The sequence below is a fragment of the Ascaphus truei genome, chromosome 21 (genome assembly GCF_040206685.1).
Source record: "Ascaphus truei isolate aAscTru1 chromosome 21, aAscTru1.hap1, whole genome shotgun sequence".
In the NCBI taxonomy this organism is placed as follows: domain Eukaryota; kingdom Metazoa; phylum Chordata; class Amphibia; order Anura; family Ascaphidae; genus Ascaphus; species Ascaphus truei.
Window position 1 is genome coordinate 11,231,595 of NC_134503.1, and position 21,914 is coordinate 11,253,508.

Consider the following 21,914-nt stretch of genomic DNA (forward strand, 5'->3'; position numbering starts at 1 on the left):
GTTTTTGCTCCAGACGAGAATGCTGCAGTAGATGAGGCTCTTGTACAAAAATATATCTAAATACAAAAATACATCTTTTCTTTGTGTGTTTTCAATTAGAAGAGTTAATGAAATAATTTAATAATAAATAATTTTTTGTTTTGTGTTTTAAACCTTCTGGTATCCCATATGGTTTGGAAATTTGTTTCCATCAACTCAGAGATATTATTAAGTTGAGTGCAAATCTATGGGATTTCTTTTTGTGGTCATTCTGGATCATCCCTACAAATAGTGTGTTTCTATTTGCCATGCACCGCTTATTGTCTACTTATGTGATTTGAATATTAAGGTTGGGCAGTGGTTATACATTTCCTATGCTCTTGTACCGTCTCCCAATGTATTTCTCCCCACCCAGCTGAGCAGAATTGCTTGGTCTGTGCGTTTTTGCTTTATTTGGCAGAGAGGGCCGTGTGGGACAAGAAACGTTGTTATGCCTCTGCCCTTGGCTGTCACATTAAACGGAGAATTGCATTATGAACGTGAGTACACCTCCACTTTGTACCTCTGTCCTAGAGAAGACCTGTACGTTGAAGAATTTGTTTGTTTCATTGCAGCAACATAAATCTTAGTGCAAATGCCAAAATATCTATAAAGCTGCCGTGCTGATGTACAACAGTGATAAAACCGTGACGGATAGTGCATAGAAGCACTGAAACGTACACAAACCTTATAAAGTGATAAGTGAAAAGTGCATATAAAATATACTAGGGATACAAAAAGGGATATCGCAAAGGAATAATACAATCCATAAGTGGCCAAACTGTAGCTCCTTCAAGGGTTTGTTCCAATGCCCTCCAGCAGATACAAGAAAGATGTCGGAGGGCACAAGAGGTCCGTGTTGCAAGTAGGATACAAGCAAATAATGACAATCAGGAGCAAGACGACTTTACTCCAAGGATAGTGCAGATTATTGGGTCTCTAACACGGCAGTTCCGTTTGGAATCCTTGCACACTCGCCACTGTATTCCCCCGCAGGCGTCTGACCCCCCCCCCCCCAAAGTGACATGTTCCGAAAGCGACGTTCACACGCTGAGATCTGGGGAATACAGTGTTGAGTGTGTGAGGAGCACAAACGGAGCGGCCTCATGCGAGACCCTATATCCAGGCCATTTTATCCATAAGGCACAATAGTTACAGGGCCTACGAAAAAGTTTGAGACCTGGAAAGAAATTTTTTATTGACCCTGAAATAGGAAGCTGCAAAATCAAAACTGATCACCTTTCAGCTAAATAAAGATAAAGGGTATCCTAAAATTAAATTATAAAAACTATATAGAGAGCAATAAAGTTTGCTTAAAATACAAAAATATGATGTAAACAATACTAAAATGAAACTCTGGTAACTAATGCGTAGGACAGTTATGAATGTATATTCAAATTATACATTAGTTATGATATACCAATGCTTACTTAATGAAATCAGCGGTTAACACAACACTGGTATACATGTGCGCGGTATTTCAAGAACTTGTGTAGTTGTGAACACTTTAAAATTCAATTTAGTAAGGTAGCGTCACTGGGCAGGCCTTTGGTTTTGCGGGACCCAAATTGGCATCCCCAGTAAATAAGAAAAAAAGGAAGGGGGCTTACATTGACGAGTGGCCCACTTCTGGCAGCGTCGCATCATCATGATGTCACAGCGGCATGTGACATCACGTTGCCATGGCAACGTGACGCTACAGGACGCAGTCCGCTTTGGGAAAGGTAAGACCCCTCTCACAAATGAACACACACACAGACACACAACTCTGCCGGTGCGGGGGTCCCGAGCTTCCTCCTCTCCCTCCTGCCGTCAGCGTCGGTATCCAACCTCCGCCCGACAGAACGGGGGAGTTGAGGGAGTTCCCCTCCGGTCGGGTGGAAGTTGGATCCCGGTGCTAACAGGGGAGGAGGGAGAGAAGGGAGCGCGGAGCCCAAGGCGACTGCCTTGCCCCAAGACCAGCCCTGTGTCTAGCAATCTTCTAAGAATAATCTGCGCTTTGCCTTGGGCGACATTGCGAGTGCTGTTCCGGACTGTTCTATTTTAACATATAATTACAGTAATACGCTATACTTTTTTTATGCGTCTTCTCTCCGCACAAACGTTTTTTTGCTATAGAGACCCCTGCGCCATCCTTAGAGTGGGAGTCATTATCACAACGTATGACGGAAGGGACATATTACCTTCGCTCGGGCCTCTCGTGACGCTTCTGCTTCAGCAGCCATAGCTCTCTGGAGCTGAACGGGTAACTTGACATCCTTAATCTCCACACGTTCAACCTTGATACCCCAGTCATCTGTGGCATCATCTAGTGTAGACTGCAAATAGAAAACATATAATTAGTTATGGAATTTATACGCTAATCTTCTAGAGCAACAAAAGTGAATGGACACTTGAAATGAAAGCAACAAGTCATTGGAGCTGAATGGCACCATTTTTTTTTTGCTTTAGCTCTGGGGACTCCCTGTTTCCTGAGGGGGGAAGTTGCTGCTTGGAGGAGGAGGAGGGGGGGGGGGGGTTGCTGCTTGGAGGAGGAGGGGGGTTGCTGCTTGGAGGAGGAGGGGGGTGCTGCTTGGAGGAGGAGGGGGTGCTGCTTGGAGGAGGAGGAGGGGGTGCTGCTTGGAGGAGGAGGAGGGGGGTGCTGCTTGGAGGAGGAGGGGGGTTGCTGCTTGGAGGAGGAGGGGGGTGCTGCTTGGAGGAGGAGGAGGAGGGGGTGCTGCTTGGAGGAGGAGGAGGGGGGTGCTGCTTGGAGGAGGAGGGGGGTGCTGCTTGAAGTTTAACAAATTCTGATACTTTAGAAATGGTAGGTCTCTGCAATGCGAGAGAACATGCGTATGACATGTCAGTGGTATATACGAGGACATTGTAAGAAATATATATATACTTTTGCTGGCAGGGCGGCGTATTGGCACAGAATATGCCCATTGTTGCCGAGAACATGTTGCAGTTTATACGAATACATTTCATGTTCGTATTTATTTATAACTAAAGCAAAGGCCAAGAGGTTTTCCTGCCAACAGCTCCACGGCAGCTTCTAGTGCAGGAATCCTACATATGCCAAGTGCCTGAACTGCGAGAGCTGGAAGCAGGGGCAGCGCTAATAATGCGAGTGAGTGCTGCATGCAGGGACAGGACAGTGGTAATGATGTGAGTGTGAGCGCTGCATGCAGGGACAGGACAGTGGTAATGATGTGAGTGCTGCAGGCAGGGACAGGACAGTGGTAATGATGTGAGTGCTGCAGGCAGGGACAGGACAGTGGTAATGATGTGAGTGTGAGTGCTGCAGGCAGGGACAGGACAGTGGTAATGATGTGAGTGTGAGTGCTGCAGGCAGGGACAGGACAGTGGTAATGATGTGAGTGTGAGTGCTGCAGGCAGGGACAGGACAGTGGTAATGATGTGAGTGTGAGTGCTGCAGGCAGGGACAGGACAGTGGTAATGATGTGAGTGTGAGTGCTGCAGGCAGGGACAGGACAGTGGTAATGATGTGAGTGTGAGTGCTGCAGGCAGGGACAGGACAGTGGTAATGGTGTGAGTGCTGCATGCAGGGACAGGACAGTGGTAATGATGTGAGTGTGAGTGCTGCTGGCAGGGACAGGACAGTGGTAATGATGTGAGTTACCTTGTGACTTTGAGCAAGTTACTTTATCTCCCTGAGCAGAAAGATTATATAAACACCACAGAGCAGGGGACTGAGCCTGAGAACTGTGCAGAGCTGTACAAGTAAAATACAATCTTCTTACAAGTAGCAATAATAAATATGACAGCGGTTACACAGGTGATATTGGGGGTGACTGTCACTAACCTGCATATTGTGGGCGATCTCTTCCCTGTCGGAGAGGATCTGGGCCAGATTTTTAGTCCCCAGTACATTCCTCAGGGTGGTCTGAGCCAGCAGCCGGGTGGCAGAGTCCGCATTGGTAATATTAGCCACTGCCAGGGTAGCGTTTTGGACCCGGTAATAGACCACGCCATCCACGCTAACGGTCACGGAATCCTTAGTCAAAATCTGATGGCAAGAAGTGAGCAAGAAAACACAATGTAAGATCCACACCATACTCTCTTCATTATGTGTGTGTGTGTGTGTGTATTTCTAAATGTGTGTGTGTGTGTGTGTGTGTGTGTGTGTGTGTGTGTATATAGATAGATAGACACACTGAAATATATATGCTGTGTGTGTGGGGACTTATTAAAAATTGATGGCAGAATGAAGTCAGAGTGTACACCGCAGATTAGAATTCCTTTTGCCAGTGAAATTCGTTGCTCTTGATGAGACAGAGGCCCCAGCATGGGGTCGTAGGCTCCTTAAGGGCTGCGACGTCCTGATTGGCGTGAGCTGGGGGGTCGGATAACCCCCTTCCCCCACGGAGTGGGAAGGCTGCTTGTCCCCTCCCATCTAGGGGGAGGGGGAGAGGGTATAAAGAGAGGGTCCCTGGGGGGAAGAGTCAGAGCTAACGGAATTCCCACCCACTCATCCCCAATGTTTGGCTATTGTATTGAGCTGTTGGAATGTTATATTAACATGATTTGTATCACACAGGAGCAGTTTGTCTCCTCGTCACAGCGGAGCTGCCGCGCCAGCCAAGCTCACGAGACGGAGAACGGGCGAGGACTTTAGGGTCCGCCTGTCAGCTGGAGCCCCTAGAACAGCTCGGCAGGTGGAGGCGCCGGCTTTAGGGCCGGGCCGGCCTATGCCCAATCAACGCTGGTAAAAGGCTGGGCGCCAGCTTTAGGGCTGGGCCTAAGCTGACCCTAGGGGCGGGAGGGGGAGGGAAGCAGCCCAACATCGGCTGAATGAGGATCTCCCCCTCCCATTTTACAGTGCTTTTGGGAGGGGGGAGCGAGTGGGCCAATTGCTGGCTGCCTGGGCAAGGATCTCCCCCCCATGCACATGATACGGGCGGGGGGAGGGAGCGGGCTGATTGCTGGCTGTCTGGGCAAGGATCTCCCCCCCATTTCGCATGGATCCTGCTGGGCTGGCGGGCAGGCTGGGTGATTTTAACAGCGGGTGTTAAAATAAAGCTGGGACCTTTTCTTCCAACCTTGTGTGTGGTGTGACGTTATTTGGTTTAGCATCACAAAGGAGGGGCGGCGCTTACAGCCTTTAATGCTGTAATATCTAACAGAAACGACATAACAAGCAATCCCCAGATACAATAAGGCTGCTGTGCTTCGTTATGTTGTCCACTCCTGGGTAGGAGGAGCACATGGGATGTGATTACAGGGACCGCACTGCTTTTCTGTTAATTGAAAGCCCTGGGAAGGGTAAAGGTATGGATGGGAGAGGGAATCTTGAATCTGCAGCACAGAGCTCAGAGACGTCAGGATTTAATGAGACTAATTGGATGGGATCCAATACCTTCCCGTAAACTGAAGCAAACAATTCCATATATCTGTGCTTAAAACTGAGTGTGTATATATCTGTGCTTCAACTGTGTGTGTATACACATCTGTGCTTAAACTGAAAAAAAATAATAATAATAATCAATGGTGCTACTTTTAGAAGATCCCATAAATTCTATTGGACATCGATATCTGTTCTAAACTGAAAACCCCTTGTGTAATTTAGGTGCAAGAGAAAAAGCAAAGACCGGTTTGTAAAAGGGAATATTTTTACACTATCCCCGCGTGGAACGAGACTTCGTCTTCAAAGTGGCTGATTAAGCAACCCACTCTGTGTGAAGATAACAATAGCCCCTTATCTGACCAGGAATCTTCCAGCAGGTGGGACTCCCATCACAGGCATTTAAAGACATAATAACACATTAGCGATTACCTCTTGGGGTGGAATGTCAAATGAAATTGTTCGTATGTCCACTTTGATGAAATTGTCTGTGCACGGGAGCACAAAGAACAGACCTGGAAGCAAGGCCGAGATTTATGGTCAGTCATCGAGCGCATGCAGGTGACAAGGCAGCTGGGCGATTAACCCTTTGGATGTACAATGTAAGCCATGAAGGCCGGTCACGCCAGTCCAGTGGCCCGTGTTAGTCATGGCACTATGCTAGTTTACACGGGGGAGGTCTTGGTCTGCATGGACGGGGAGGACCCTCTCCTTTCCTCTACATCAAGATCAGGAAGTGACAAAGGGCGCCGTGGGGGTTAGCAGGACCCTCAGGCATTGCAGGGGTAAAGGGACAAATCAAAGTGAACTAAGCTAGTGACATTTAAAGGTGTTAGATCTGGGTGATTGCTGCCGTTTTACCCAAATCTGATACCTATAAGTATTTTTTTAAATATTTTTTTTTTAAGTTATTATGCAAAACATGGTGTGCCGAGACTTGGGAGGAGGTGGACTCTCTCTGGCTGCTCCCTTTTGTCTCATATCACTGTGTGATCAGCAAGCACTTAGCCAGAGCTCCCCCCCCCCTTATCTCTATTTGTTCTCTGATAAGGGGAGGGTGGGATAAGGGGAAAGAAAACACTTGAAATGACAAACTCTCCCCCATTCAGAGACCCCCCCACAATTATTTTCCATGAAAATGAAGGCAGCCACTGAGCACGGTTAGATTTGTTTGGGAAAGCCGATTACACAGGAAAATTCTTTACAAAAAGGTAGTTTTCTGTCCGCCTTCAAATTGCTGCAAAGCTGCTGTATAAGGCTGAGTTCAGACAGGAAACTCTCTGTCTGCTGGGCGATGTGTGCTCATGCCCAGCAGACAGAATGAACCGACTTGGAGGCGGGACTACTCAGGCATTGAATTTAAAAAAAAAAAAGAAACAAAGTGTTTGTGATTGGCTGGCGAAGTACACGTGACGCAGCTGCCGCATGAAATTACAACTCCACTCGTCTTCTTCAAGTGCAGCGGCGTCAGCGCTGTACCTCGCCGCCGGGTGCCATTTTCAGTTTTAAAAACGCCCACACACCAAAGCAAAAGAGTGGCGAACGTGCGCGTCGCATTGCGGCCTGCCTGAGGATACAGCACGGTGACCAAGTGCGTGAATAGCGATGGAAGGCTATGGTCTTTGTTTATCAACATGCTCTCAAGGGTCATGAGCAATCTAGTCAAGAAGAAAAGCAAGACACCAACAAGGATGTTCAGGAATGGTTCCCACGCATCACCAGCTGGGGACCAGTTGAGGTTATTCTTGTATCTTTTTGATTCTACTGCACCGACACACTTTATTCGAGCAAATACCCAGTATGTACCTGGCAGATACCTGGAATGCGCCGCTCCTCACCTCTGACAAGCCCCGTTGTGTTTGCCTTCCCAGCCTGGGTTCATGCCTGGCTGACGGGCGGCTGATCTGTTAAATGATAATGATTAGGATTTAATAGGCTGCAATGCTTCGCGTGTCTACCAGATGGCATAAATTCATGAATTGTAATGCAGTATATATATATATATACTGTGCAGTATTGCAGCCAGCGGGAATAAAAAGCTTCAATCCCTGCCTGGAAAATACCTCAATGCACTCGGGCAGAAAACAGTCACAAACCTCAATACACCCGGGTATACCCGAATTCGTGGGACTAGCCGAGCTCGAATAAAGTGTGTCGCCAGTGTATATAAAACGATGCTCACCTGGTCCTTTGGCCCCTCCCCGTAGGATACGTCCCAGCCTGAATATGATGGCCCGTTCGTATTCCTTGACGATCTGTCATGGGAAATCACACACACGATGACCTTACAAAGAATACACAATATCTCTGAAACGTGGCCGACGTGAGGAAGCTCCCTTTTAACCATGTCCTGGCTTGCTGTATTCTGCAGTGCTCAACGTGGTACTAAAACGTGAGAAAGTATTATGTCTATTATTACTGAACGGCCTTTAATACATAGGAATTACTTTACGTATGATATGTGTATCGCCAATAGAAATACCAGAACTTAAAAAGTACACAACAGGGCCACTTATTGGAGGGGTTGTGGGGGTGGATGAAGAGTGTAAAAACTCATTCACCTTACCATACCCCTTTCCTTTTTAATTTAACAGGGTGGGAACCAGCTGGTCCCCGGAGCGTCTGAATTTAAGCTCACTCCCTCCCAAATTTCTTGAGATACTTCCTGGTAAAGGTACCACAGGTACTTCCTGGCTTTTAAATCCCCACGTCAAGTGGGCCAACAGGAAGCCACAATGAATTACATTGTTGTTTTTTTTGGACCCGCTTGACGTGGGGGGGGGGGGGGGGAAGGTTAAACTGCATCATGTTCCCTATGGAGGGGGCTACTTTTACCAGCATGTAGAACTTAAAGTAGCACAGCCCCCTGGTTTCCATCCTGGTACACAAACAATGATCATGAGAAGCTGCTGATTTAATAGGCTTCCTTAGAAAGCTGTAACCAACCTTAAAGCTGAACCCCCCCCCCCCCCACCCTTCTTCTCCCCTAAGACTTCGTTAGTCTTCCGCTTCTGCGCCTTGTGATGTCTGTAACGGATTGTACGAGAGAATCCTCTTACCTTTATACACATCCATACTGACAAGGGAAACGTGATAATGACGAAGAAGAAGGATACGATCACCAAGATCCAACCGCAGCAGCCGAGACCGGGGTCAGGACCTGGGAAAGAATAAATGGTGGTCAGATTTCCCTACTCAGACCACCCTCAGCTGCCTCCTCTTCTTCATCCATCTCCCCTCAGGACTTTGCTGACTTTTTTAAGAAAAAGGTGGAGTCCATACGGCAGAACATCCCATCTGTTGCCTCCTCCCATCCCACAATGCTTCCCAACTCTCCTCCTGTCTTTCTTGACTCTTTTTCTGCTATCTCGGAGGAGGATGTATCACTGCTGATCTCCTCTTCGCCCTCTACCACTTGCCCACTTGACCCCATTCCCTCCCATCTCCTAAAACCTCTTGCTCCTTCTATAATCCAATATGGAAAATAGCTGAAGCGCTCAAATGCAGGTATATCTAAAAATGATAAGCCAGACCACTATACCAGGGTACTAACAATTGATATAGTACCTATTGTGTCATATAATGGGTACTATCCTCCTGAAGACAGGTGGTGTGTGGTGCAACCCACTCACCATTTGTCTCATCGGCAGGTTCCCCTGAAAAATATGCAAATACTCACATCCTGGTAGGGCAGGCAGGCAGGCTGTGCAGCTACTCAATGCAATACAGGGAAAAGGGAGACCAAAAAGCGCACCAGCACAAACGGAGCAGGAAGAAACCAGAACAAAAAAATGATTAAAAGGGCACTTTAATGTGGCAAAAGACCCATCCAATGCATTTCGAACGTCGCAGCGTTGGATGGGTCTTTTGCCACATTAAAGTGCCCTTTTAATCATTTTTTTGTTCTGGTTTCTTCCTGCTCCGTTTGTGCTGGTGCGCTTTTTGGTCTCCCTTTTCCTTCTATAATCCCTATGCTCACACAGATCTTTAACTCTTCCCTCTACTCTGGTACCTTTCCTTCATCCTTCAAGCATGCAACCGTTATACCATTACTCAAAAACAGCAAGCTTGACCCTACCTGTCCTTCTAACTATCGACCTGTCTCCCTCCTGCCTTTTGCCTCCAAACTCCTTGAACGTCTTGTATTCTCTCGATTGCTACACTTTCTCAACACCTATTCTGTACTAGACCCTCTACAATCTGGCTTCCGCACTGCTCACTCTACTGAAACAGCCCTCACTAAAATAACTGACGACCTCCACGCTGCCAAAGACAGAGGTCATTACACTCTGCTCATATTACTCGACCTCTCTGCAGCATTCGACACCGTGGACCACCCTCTTCTCCTTCACATTCTCCATACTCTTGGTATTCGGAACAAAGCTTTATCCTGGATCTCCTCTTACCTCTCCCATCGTACCTTCAGTGTCTCTTTTGCCAAGACCTCCTCCTCCTCCTCCTCTATTGATCTCTCTGTGGGGGTACCCCAGGGCTCTGTCCTGGGACCCCTTCTCTTTTCTCTCTACACACTCTCTCTAGGTGACCTAATCACATCTTTTGGGTTTAAATATCACCTCTATGCTGACGACACACAAATTTACCTTTCAACCCCTGACCTTACACCTGCTATACAGACCAAAGTTTCTGAATGCCTCTCTGGAATATCATCCTGGATGGCCATCCGCCGACTGAAACTTAACATGGCAAAAACAGAGCTCCTTATACTACCTCCCAAACCTGGCCCTACTACATCCTTCCACATTGCTATTGGAAATACGATCATTCACCCAGTAGCCCAAGCACGCTGCCTAGGGGTCACACTTGATTCCTCTCTCTCATTCTCCTCTCATATTCAAAACGTTTCTAAAACTTGTCGCTTTTTCCTCCGCAATATCACAAAGATACGCCCTTTCCTCTGTTACTCAACTGCTAAAACTCTGACTCAGGCCCTCATTCTCTCACGTCTCGAGTACTGCAACCTCCTGCTGTCCGGCCTTCCTACCTCTCACCTGTCTCCCCTACAATCTATCCTAAACACTGCTGCCAGAATCACTCTACTCTTTCCTAAATCTGTCTCAGCGTCTCCCCTGCTGAAATCCCTCTCCTGGCTTCCGATTAAATCGCGTATCTCACACTCAATTCTACTGCTCACTTTTAAAGCTTTACATTCTTCTGCCCCTCATTACATCTCAGCCCTAATTTCTCGCTATGCACCATCACGACTCTTGCGTTCTTCTCAAAGATGTCTTCTTTCTACCCCCTTTGTATCTAATGCTCTCTCCCGCCTTAAACCTTTCTCACTTTCTGCCCCACATCTCTGGAATGCTCTTCCCCTCAATACCCGACTAGCCCCCTCGCTATCCACCTTTAAGACCCACCTTAAGACACATCTGCTTAAAGAAGCATATGAGTAGCACTGGATAATCATGGACACATGACACAAAGCTTGGCCTCCTGCAGACGCACTTACTAGTATTCCCTCCTACTGTCTCTGTACGTTCTCCCTTCCTACCAATTAGATTGTAAGCTCCTCGGAGCAGGGACTCCTTCCTTAATGTTACTTTTACAGTATGTCTGAAGCACTTATTCCCATGATCTGTTATTTATATTTGTTATTTATATGACATGTATTACTACTGTGAAGCGCTATGTACATTTTATGGCGCTATACAAATAAAGACATACATACATACATACATACATACATGCAGGGTAAAAAAGATACAATGCAAAATACACGTGGGCACCACAGTGGAGCGAGTCTCAATTCCTTGAAGAGCAGTCTCACTCCTTTGTACCATTGTTGGTCCCATGGACCTCAATGGAATTGCACTCTGGAAAGAGGACTCTTCCCTTGTCTGCTTTTGGGTCACTGTTTCTTGACAGGTCTGATCCAAGGTCACGGGATAGGAAGCAACAGGCATGGTGTAAACATAGGACAGTGGCTCAATACTCCTCTTGTTTTGGAATGAGCAAACTCTACACTACAGTCATGATACTAAGGACTTGTTCAGACAAAGAAAATACTGAGAACACTGCACTCATAACACACACACCATTACATTTTGGGACATGTGGTTTTCGGGCCTTTAGCTCTATGGCAGGGATGGCCAATGTCAGTCCTCAAGGGCGCACGACGTCCCTGCTTCAGCACAGGTGGCTCAGTCATTGATTGAGCCACCTGTGCTGAAGCAGAGATATCCTGAAAACCTGACCTGTTGGTAGCCCTTGAGAACTGGAGTCGGCCGCCCCTGCTATATAGCATTATGTTGGAAGCAAAACTTTCGTTTCCCAGCATCCCGCATTGACAAGGGGTTTGAATCTGTGCAGATTGTGTTCAAGAAGCAGCAAATAACAGCCTGAGAGCGGTGCCCCTGCGTGATCCGGCGATTGAACACGTTATATGCAGCATTTGTATGTCCGACACGTCAAAAGCTCAAAATAGCTCAGAGAAGACGGAGACAACAGGTGTCACGGTCAGTATTAATGGGGATGGGGGGGAAGAGAGGGGTCTCCACAATGGAAGAACCGTAAACTTTCCGACTACAAAAAATCTCTAATTGTACAAAAACGAGTGCACATTGAAATCATAAAAAGGTGTTGGAGCAACGTAGAGAAGAAATGTTTGTGAGGCAGTGCCTACAACAGGTCAGGTCTTAAGGATATCCCTGCTTCAGCACAGGTGGCTCAGAGGCTCAGTCTTCGACAGCCTCTGAGCCACCTGTGCTGATGCAGGGATATCCTGAAAACCTGACCTGCTGGCGGCCCCGGAAGACAGGATCTGGCCACCCTTGACCTAGAAGATCATTGAGGAAGCCTTCATCCAGCAGTGCATCAACAAAGGCCGAAGACGAGAGATTTACAGAGCACACACACATACAGTAGGCAGTACAAGAACCAGATCATGCCGGCCGCTGTGGAGAGAGAACGGTACCTTCTCCACTTCCTGACTTACAGAACATGGGCAGAGCTGGATTTTATCCAGAATTATAAATAACTTTATTAAGACCAGGCACCACCCAGGACGCTTCCTGTATCTCCATGCTGATATCCATATATCAGAAACGAATACAGTATATTGACGCTAAGCCGTATTTGATTTTATTTTATTCCACTTGTGTCACACATTTGAGGATATGGGGGAAGTTGTTAAATCCATGTGGATTGAGCATTGAATTTCGCGCGGTCACGTGTCTACATTTTAACGCATCAATCAATACTGCCATGGCCGCCCATGTGTAAACACGTCAATCTAGTTGCCCACATCCCTTTGCAGATTCTAATGTAAAGAAAAAGGTTTCGCTCATTGTTCTGCTTCCATTTGTAGCTTATACCCGAAAGAGACCATTTCTTCAAAGTGCCGGTCTCCTCTAGGACAGAGGTACAAAGTAGAGCTCCACTAACAAGTTCATAATGAAGTTCTCCATTTAATGCGACAGCCAAGAACAGAGGAAAGACAACGTTTCAGGTCCCATATGGACCTTTCCTCAGGTCCCGAAACGTTGTCTTTCCACTGTTCTTGGCGGTCACATTAAAAGGAGAATTGCATTAGGAACGTGTGAGTGGAGCTCAACTTTGTATCTCTGTCCTAGAGGAGACCTGTACTTTCAAGACATTGCTTGTTTATGTTGTGTCGGCTGCACATGCAGGATTCTCCGTGGCTGCCCAAGCAGGATTCTCTGTGGCTGCACAAGCAGGATTCTCCTCGCCTAAAATAGTTTCCCCGCACTTTGGAACTGTACTTTATACCTAAAAGAGGAACTAATGCAGCAGCACATTCCAAATGTGTTGTAATCATGGCTGCTATTGGGCTGTTGGCTATAAAAAAGATCAATTCTGAGATTCCACAATGAAAATAAATCTAAAAAAAAAGAAACAGATTTTACCAGGAAGTGATGCGTCTTGGTGCGATAAGCAGGCACAGTCTTTAAAATGAATAAAATGTCACGCTTTTTTACATTTTTAATCAAGATTTCGGACCCTCTTGGGGTAGGGGGGCCGAAACGTTGATTAATACACACACACACACACACACACACACACACACACACACACCATACACCTGGAACCTTTCCTTATGGCCCAGCACCCGCGGGAAATTCAAGAGCACATCAGGAACACTTCACAGGACAGTCCTTAGCAGGCTGTAATGGCCCATCGGATTAACACAGCGGGGGTCCCTAAGGTAGTTTATTTTTATTTTACTGTCCGTGCCCACTGAAGAGGAAGACGAGGGGGGTGAGGACGGCTTTCATCCTGGCAGTGGCAAGATCAACTTTAATTTACTATATACTGGCTGGGTAATGTTTTGGTGATGTTTTATTTTTTAATGGGCAAATGTGCTAGTAGTCAATCATGCTACTATATCACTTGAGAAAGACGACCAGGTCGAAACGTTTTATGTTTTTGGCTTTAATGAATTAGAATGATACAATCCATCAGTGCTCTGCGATTTCTTCTTTTATCTAATCCAAGGGACCATAGCAAAATTCTGAGAATGAAAGTTTCCTTTGTAGCTCCCTAGTTGAGTCATGTAGTTTTGCAATCACGGAAATATTTATTCTTGCGAGGGTTCTTTCCACGATGGGGTCACCGCACGGGAACACCGTTCTTCACTTCCCACCGTGACAGATCAGCTGAGAAACCACCGAGGCTGTAAGTGACGTAGGAACAAACCCAGAGGAAGCCACCATCGCTCAACCCTGCAGAAAATGTCCGAGGCAAGGAGTCCGAGAAGACTTGCCTAGCGCAAAATATAAAAGGTGTGGGCCAACAGAATAATACAAAACTCATCACTACCTCCCAAAAATCAGTACTTTCCACTTTGATTAAATATCAGTCCTGAAAATAGGCAAGAAATAAAAAATAAAGAACACAGAGCACCAACAAATGTGCTAGAAACCCAATGCATTTCTCACTAAGGGGCTTTATTTATCAAGGTTATACACAAGTTGCTTTTTTTAAAATAAATGGGCCAAACGTGTATACTGCATGTATAACTATTATTTTTTCCGTAGGATTTGACATCAGATTAGGGTTATTTTTTCTATTTAGCCAGCCAGTAGCAATGTATGTACTTTCTAACTTTGTTCTTATTGGGAGTGGGACGGGGGGATGGGGGGGCGGTGGGGAGAGGTGGTACGAGTGAAACCTTTGTTCTTTACATTAGAATCTGCATGGGATGTGGGCAACTAGATTCCCGTGTTTACACCGATGCGTAAGTGTTTGATGCGTAAAATAAAAAAATACAAAATGTAGAAACACGACAGCAAGAGATTCAACACTTAATCCACACGGATTCATTAACTATCCCCCTCAGCGTCATATCCTCAAAATGTGAGACAAGTGGAATCAAATCAAAAAGTACAGTACAGTACTGCCTAACGTCCACATACTGATACATGGATATCAGGACAGCGATACTGAAAAAAAGTGAAAGTGCGTCGTCATTTACCAAGTTATTTATTTTAAAGAAATGTTCAAAAATTAAAAGTGTTTTGTTGAAAAATAAATAAATGATAACCTGGTGTGGACGGAGACCAGGGAGGTATTATCCACGTGCACCAACACACAAAGGGAAGCGCGCTATCCCACACATACTCTTTGGGGGAGGGACTGGCTTGGGGAAACTACGGGGTTAAGTGCCCAGGCACTCCAGGATTTTGGGGGTTACACCCGGGAGGTGTTATTGGTTGGGGAAGGCCTTGCAGGGCCGTGTTATGGTGGATGCTATATTTTCATATGTGTTTAGTAAACACTGTTATAATATACCTGTGTGTAATGATTGTGTATATTGGTTCCGGTGAGGGTCTCCTCCCACTACGCTGGGATCCCTCGCCGGTGGAGGCGCTGCACCGAGACGATAAGTATACCCCAGGCTCCCAGTGACGAAGGCTTAAATTGTCAGGTAGCGGCAGCACCGATAGCCTTCTTGTTTAAGGGGGGTACAAAGGCTACATCCATAATAAGCATTACATTCTGTAATTATCCAGCAATTAATCACTTAGGGCTGAATCAGTTAGTCAAAGCAGTAATCGTTATTATGGAAACAAACAAACTGATGGCAAATTATGACCATCAGGCCCTAGAGTGGCCATTATCAGTGGTTGATTGGAGGAAGTATTAAGCTCAGCGTTGCATACATTATCTCGCGCTAGTGGTGAAATGAAACAAAGTATTCCAACAAAGGCTACGGCCCCAACGCCATCGCGTCTGCCGGCGCGTGCAGCAGAGATCCCCGGTCTGCAGTGAGCTGCAGGGGGAAAGACCGGAGGGGGGGGGGGACTGGGGGCGCGGCCACGGCGTCACCCAGCATGTTCACCCTCATTGGCTGAACCGCCAGGGGTCGTGGCCTAGCGCTCCATCTCATCTCAATTTTCCTGTCTCCTGGATAACCTATTTCAAACCTCTTGGATTGGTGATGTTCGGCAATAACACGAACACTACGCCTTATATTGCTCAAATGTTCTATTATTCTTGTCTTAATTGCTATTTAAGCTTTTTTTAGTTTAGTTTTTGTGGCTTACAATAAGGGGGAAAAAAATAAAATAGCAATTAAGACAAGAATAATAGAACATTTGAGCAATATAAGGCATAGTGTTAAGACTCTGTGTCAAAACACTTTGCCATACATCACCAATCCAAGAGGTTTGAAATACAGTATGTGGGTATTGAACATGCACTTCAGCACTGGGGGGGGTCGAGATAGAGATAAAGACTTAGGGCAGTGTGACATGTTCTGGGTCTACCTGTTAAACACTATGTTACCTAATGGTCTAAACATAGATTTTTGAATCAGCCCCCTTTTTAAAATTAAGATCTTACATTTATTTATTTATTGTATTCTTCATTGATCCAGCCGGAAGTGATCCGAACCGGAGGATCAACCAGCTACGGAACTGTGGGGAGAGAATTCGAGACGACCTCAGGCCCCCAACACCATTTAGGTATTAATTTTATATGTACACAATGTGAGCACATATATGTTGCTCAAAGATAAATGTTATATTGGCCTGCACAATCGGTCTCTCCTTTTCCTTTTTTTTCCTGAGATCTACTACAAACAATACATCCTGATCACACACCCGGACACTATTTTCTCTGCACATATCCTTTGTACACATTCTAAGTAGGCCCCTTCGAAAGAGCCAAGACCCCATTCCTTCCAAGATTGTATGACAATAGTACACTATATCGGTTCCTTTCTTTTTGGGGTGATCCTGATATTAACGCTCCCTCTGAACCCTGGACGAGTCTGCATTCTAAAGGGAATCCAAACCAATTCCCATCGGAGGTTGAGATTTTATCTATTACCTAACACTTTATTATTTTTTCCTGGATCACCATTTATGTGAGTACTGAAATATATGTGATTTCCACACTGATTGGTGAATAAGATCATTTTCACTTAACGAATTAAAGCGTGTTTAAACGCCGTTCAAATCACCTGGGTGTTTACACTTGTATGAGGACGCATTTATTGTAAATACCGCCAGTAGCCAGTAAATAAAAATACCGCTCGTTGCTCGGCGACCCTGCCCTTCCCCATTATCTCTTAGCATACGATACTTCCATTGCAGCCAGGGATTCTGGGTAATGACATGCAAACGAGCACTCGTGGTGTGTCACTTTTTACTTCTTATCCATCTTAACATGGGACCCCTATACGCTTTTGCGTGCCACATAACACAGCTTTTCGGCGCAGCCCGGTTTGAAGAAGTGCAGTGCCAGTAAACCGTGGTCTATAAATATACCCGTCCTTACACCGCAACCATAGCGTTTTCCATTCCACATTATAAACCCTGTCGTAACATTGCATGTCCAATTAGGAAAGACTAACACCCCCGCCGCTAACGAGGCAGCCATCTATTGCAATCATTTCCCCAACTCCTATATCAGCGGTGGTCAACTCCAGTCCTCAAGGGCCACCGACAAATCAGTTTCCAAGGACATCCCTGCTTCAGCAGAGGTAGTTCAATCAGTGGCGTAGTTGACGGAGCCACCTGTGCTGAAGCAGGGATATCCTTAAAATGTGACCTGTTGGTGGCCCTTGAAGACTGGAGTTGACCACTGTATGATGTATGAGCAGGTTAATCATTAAGGAACAAAATCATCTCTACTGACGTTTAACTTACAAAAAGGTGAATGAGTCACTGACTAAGCCCCCTACACTACCGAGAAGCAGAAATAAGTCCATGTTATGGCATCTTTAAAAGCGCTCGATAAGAATAAGATTTATTTCTCACTTTGAGAGCCGTAGACAGCAGAGGGCTGTTGCTTTTGGAGATGAGCTGGCAGAGATGCCCATGGATCAGAGTCCTTGCTGACTACTTGTGGTCATTTAGTGGAAAAGTTAAATGGGTCACAGACCAGAACACTGACGTTAACAGATGTTTCCTAGCAACAAACGCTCACCAAGGAGAATTTGAAACCCATGTACCGTTAGCAGCAGTTCCGTGTGATGGCTTTCTTTCCCCCCTCTAGCCCCTCCGCTCACCCAGATTCATTTTTTCCTTACCAGTATGGGACGCAGGGGGCACCTGGGGCTAAAACGTGACATTTTCAGCTGTGGGGACCCCCTGGCATCCGACAAGCTTACTGGTAAAGATAACACGCTCCTATCTCCTGCAGGGGAGACACAAGGGCTACATTCGGGCTAGTGGGAAGTCACAAACATGATCCATTGCGGCTCCCTGCTGACCCGCGGGCATTTAAATACCAGGGGTACTGGTGGCTCCTTTCCTGGTAAGTATCTCGGGTCTAGGGGGTCCTCGGGGCTGAAATTAACTATGTTCAGCTCTAGTGACCCCCTTCTTCCCATCCTGGGGGGGGGGGGGGGTGGGGGAACTACTGCTTTAAAGTAGGGGGCAGTTATTCCTTTTGCGACCACAGGGTCTCATCACATTTAGTAACAGCCAAGTCTCACTCATTGGAAGGCGGTCACACTCCGCAGTGAGGTTTACTAGCAGGAAGTCAGGCTCCTCTCTTACTATACAAATAAATGCAATTGGGGCTCTTCTTCCCCTTTCTCTTGGAGGGTATAACTCAGAGAGTTGGGAGATACACCTTGCTGCTAAAAGTGCTTACCATCCACAGTATGTCAACATCCATACTCGGACAGGAAAAGCAATAGTCGGCACTGCAGAGGTCTTAATAAAAACGAGTTTATTGTGGTATCGACGTTTTCATCCCTACAGGTAAAGGTCCAAGTAGGGACCAAAGTAGGGTCCAAGTAGGGACCGAAAACGTTGATCCCAACGGAGGGGGTCTTGTGCACCTGGGCAGATTACAGTGGACTTAATGGGAGTGCTCCTTTGACTTCATTAACATCCCTGCTTGGACACATATTGCTCCCCAGTCATTTTTCAACGCCGTTCGGTATGAGATGGAAACAAAGTGTTGTACAGTAACTGTTAACCCTTTTGCAGCATTACAGATCCCCTCGGGCAGCGACAGGGTTAATCGGTTTCCCAGGTATGTGTCACAAGAAGCTGTAGTAATGTTAGATTCCCGTACACAGAGTTTCAGCAACATGCGGTACTACGTGAGGTTACGGGATCCTCCAGACAAAGTGGAAATACTGTATATGTAAAGCAGTTGTACTCTGGGTTACAAAATATGTAACCGTGTTTCCTCCACGCCCCCTACACCTGCCGCGTCCTGGTAAAAATGACATCATCGAGCTAATCTCTGAAATGTGAAGTTTACTGGAGAGGGATTTACATTGGCCAATGTTTAATAACCGCACCCGCAATTCCAACAACATAACCTTTTACTGTTAGTATATAGGGTTACTAGGAGGCTGCTCCACAAATACTGGACCCAAATGGTGAAAGGTGGGACGCGCTCGCGAGAAGAAAAAAAAAATCAGTGGGGAGAGGTGTTACTTATAAAATGATCTGACCGTCACTTCATTTTTTTCTAAATTTCACTCAAAGTGTGCACCAATTAATATTCTTTTTCGTAAAAAAAAAAAAAAGTTCTGGGGAGGGCTCTGCATTCCCAGAATGGTCTTTTTAAAAAAAAAAAAAAAAAAAAAAAAAATTATCTATATGAAATGGTGCATACTTGAAGTGAAATGTAAAATAAATGAGGTAATGGTCAGATCATTTCTAAATAACATACCTGCAGTCACACAAGCCCATGGCGGGCAATACTGATCTGAATGCTTATTCTGGAAGCCAGGGGTCATGTGTAAGATGATTTAGCTCAGATAGTGTCAACTCGGCCCTCTTTTCAAAGCACAACAAGTTCTGTTTCTTTTCTTTACTTTATTGGGGAAAGTAGCATAAAAGACAGGCACTTGTGAAGAGATGTTGATGTATGAATAGTGTCTCTCTGTGGGTGCCTTGTAGTTAAGGACAGGTGAAAAAGATAATCCTACCATACAGGAGTATACAGCAGTGCTCACTCATCCAGAGGTAATGGTGGAAAGGAAGTGAGGAGCAATGTGGGTAAAGGGAATAGCTTTGGGACAGACTATCTATTCCAAACAGGAGGGGGGCAGACTAGCCTATACTGAGAAGCTCAGAGGTTGCTGTAGCAACTCACTGGCTGCCTGCTCACAGGCAGAAAGGGCAACATATTGATACATCACACAGGCAAGGTGTGTGTATGTGGAACAAATGCCTGCAGCTGAACTTAAGGAGCTGAAAAGCAGGAGGGGAGTCGGGCAGAAATGTGATCCTTGTTCCATGACAATGCTCTTCTCCCACAAATTCCAAGATTGTTGCACCTCTCTTCAGCCTTAGGCCCGGGCCATAGAGGGGGGGAGCCGTGCTGAGGCGAGCGGACGCTGTGGCTCGCCTGCAGAAGCTGGGCGATTTCATGCCCATACAGGCGAGCCAGCATCCGCGATCGGAGGTGGGGGGAGACTGTAGGGAGGCGGGGCAGTGACGTCGCTGGGCCAATCGCCCGCGACGCACTGACGTCGACGTCACGGCGCCGACGTCACGGCGCCGACGTCACGGCGCCGACGTCACGGCGCCGTCCCACTCTCATTGGAGGGTTTCAGCCGACAGCGCGCTGAAAAACAGCTTGGCGCTCGGCTGAAACCTCCAACTCCTCCGCACGCCTGCGGACGCTCGCGTGAGCCCCCTCTCAAGGCATCCTCATTGAGGATGCAGGGGCTCAGCGCGGAGCGTCCGCACGCCTCAGCACGGCCTGTCCATCTATGGACACGGCCTAATTCAGAAAGCTGCACTAGCAGTATACGATAAGCACAAGTTTCATTATGTATATACAGCCGGCATCTCTATCGGGTCTACAAAAGTTAGCCGGGGCCTTTTGGCCGTCGTAGATTACCCAGGGAGTCTGGGTCATTCTGATAACTGCAACGTAGGACCGTAACCCAAATATTCCTAAACTTAACCCTAAACCCTAATCCAAACACCCTAAAAAAAAAAACCTAAGCATAAACCCCAACCCATAAACCTAAACCCGGCAGCGGAATGGCCGTGGGAAATTGCCCCCTTCCTTATCTTCCACTGTTGTATTGTATGTCTTTATTTATATAGCGCCAGAAGTGTACTCAGCGCTTCACAAACAATACAGTACGGGGAATTATAATAATACAATAAGCGCAGCAAAATCATACAATAGGAGAGGAAACCCTTGCCCCGAAGATTTTACAATCTAAGTGGTATGATAAGAGACTTACAGAGACAGCAGGTGAGGGAATAAGTGCAGTAGCCACAATGGGTGGTAGGAGCGACTGTGGGTGTGGGATAATAGCAAAGAGTTCAGGCTACTGGGATGCCCGACTTGTGGGGTGCGTTTTAAGGTTACTCAGTATTAAATCAGAAGGTTAACACTATTAGCAGGTGAAGAGATGGCAGGAAGGTGTGGGTGAGAGCAGGTGTGTATGTCTGGGTTCAGGCTTAGGGGAGATCCCAAGCAGCAGGAAGGAGTAGATAAAGGGTGTGAATAGAGCATTTGTGTGGGTGTTTTTTATTGAGTGGTAAAGAAGTTGTTGGGAGAAAGGTGTATAAATAATGAAGCAGTGGGGAAGTTGGAGAGAACAGAGACATTCACAAAGGAGTGAGGAAAAAGTAAACAGAAAAAGCAGTAGTGAGGGCATAGTGAGATGCAGGAGGAGAGACTTCCCAGGTACCGGAGGATAGAAAGAGAACAAAGAATCACAGCTTTTAGAAAGTCAAGTGCTCACATTTGCAAAGTTGTTGTTGTGCAGAGTCCAGATCTTCCTCTAATTTCAACGCCAAAATTAACTCTACAGACACTTTAAATGTGACACTTTGATGTTGCTCACAGCCAAGATGAACTGGCCTTAAATACTCTGATCACATGCATTTGACTAACAATTAAGGGAGGGCTTTGCCTAATCAACTCATAGAAACAGACCAAATAGTTGTTCATTAGATTTGAAGTTCTCAGTTCCGCTAGAAACCCATGGAGACTGGCAGGCTGAATTGTTAAAATAGAAGGTTAACTGTAACAAACCCTAAGTAACATGTACATTTATTGGATTCCCAGAACACGTGCAAACTTCTAATTACAATTCCTGGTGGCATTTTATTTGTTGACTGCAACAAGC

General features: G+C 46.2%; 1 protein-coding gene across 1 annotated transcript in view; it reads right to left on the reverse strand.

Annotated features, from left to right (window-relative positions):
- STOM (stomatin) overlaps positions 1 to 21,914 on the reverse strand; it is a 42,482-nt gene that overhangs the window by 8,083 nt on the left and 12,485 nt on the right. Inside the window, exons 2-6 of the mRNA XM_075578967.1 lie at positions 8,422 to 8,522; positions 7,545 to 7,617; positions 5,795 to 5,877; positions 3,824 to 4,027; positions 2,202 to 2,336 (exon numbers count right to left, since the gene is read on the reverse strand). Of these exons, the coding sequence (XP_075435082.1) occupies positions 2,202 to 2,336; positions 3,824 to 4,027; positions 5,795 to 5,877; positions 7,545 to 7,617; positions 8,422 to 8,522 (596 nt within the window). The remainder of the gene's footprint in view (positions 1 to 2,201; positions 2,337 to 3,823; positions 4,028 to 5,794; positions 5,878 to 7,544; positions 7,618 to 8,421; positions 8,523 to 21,914) is intronic.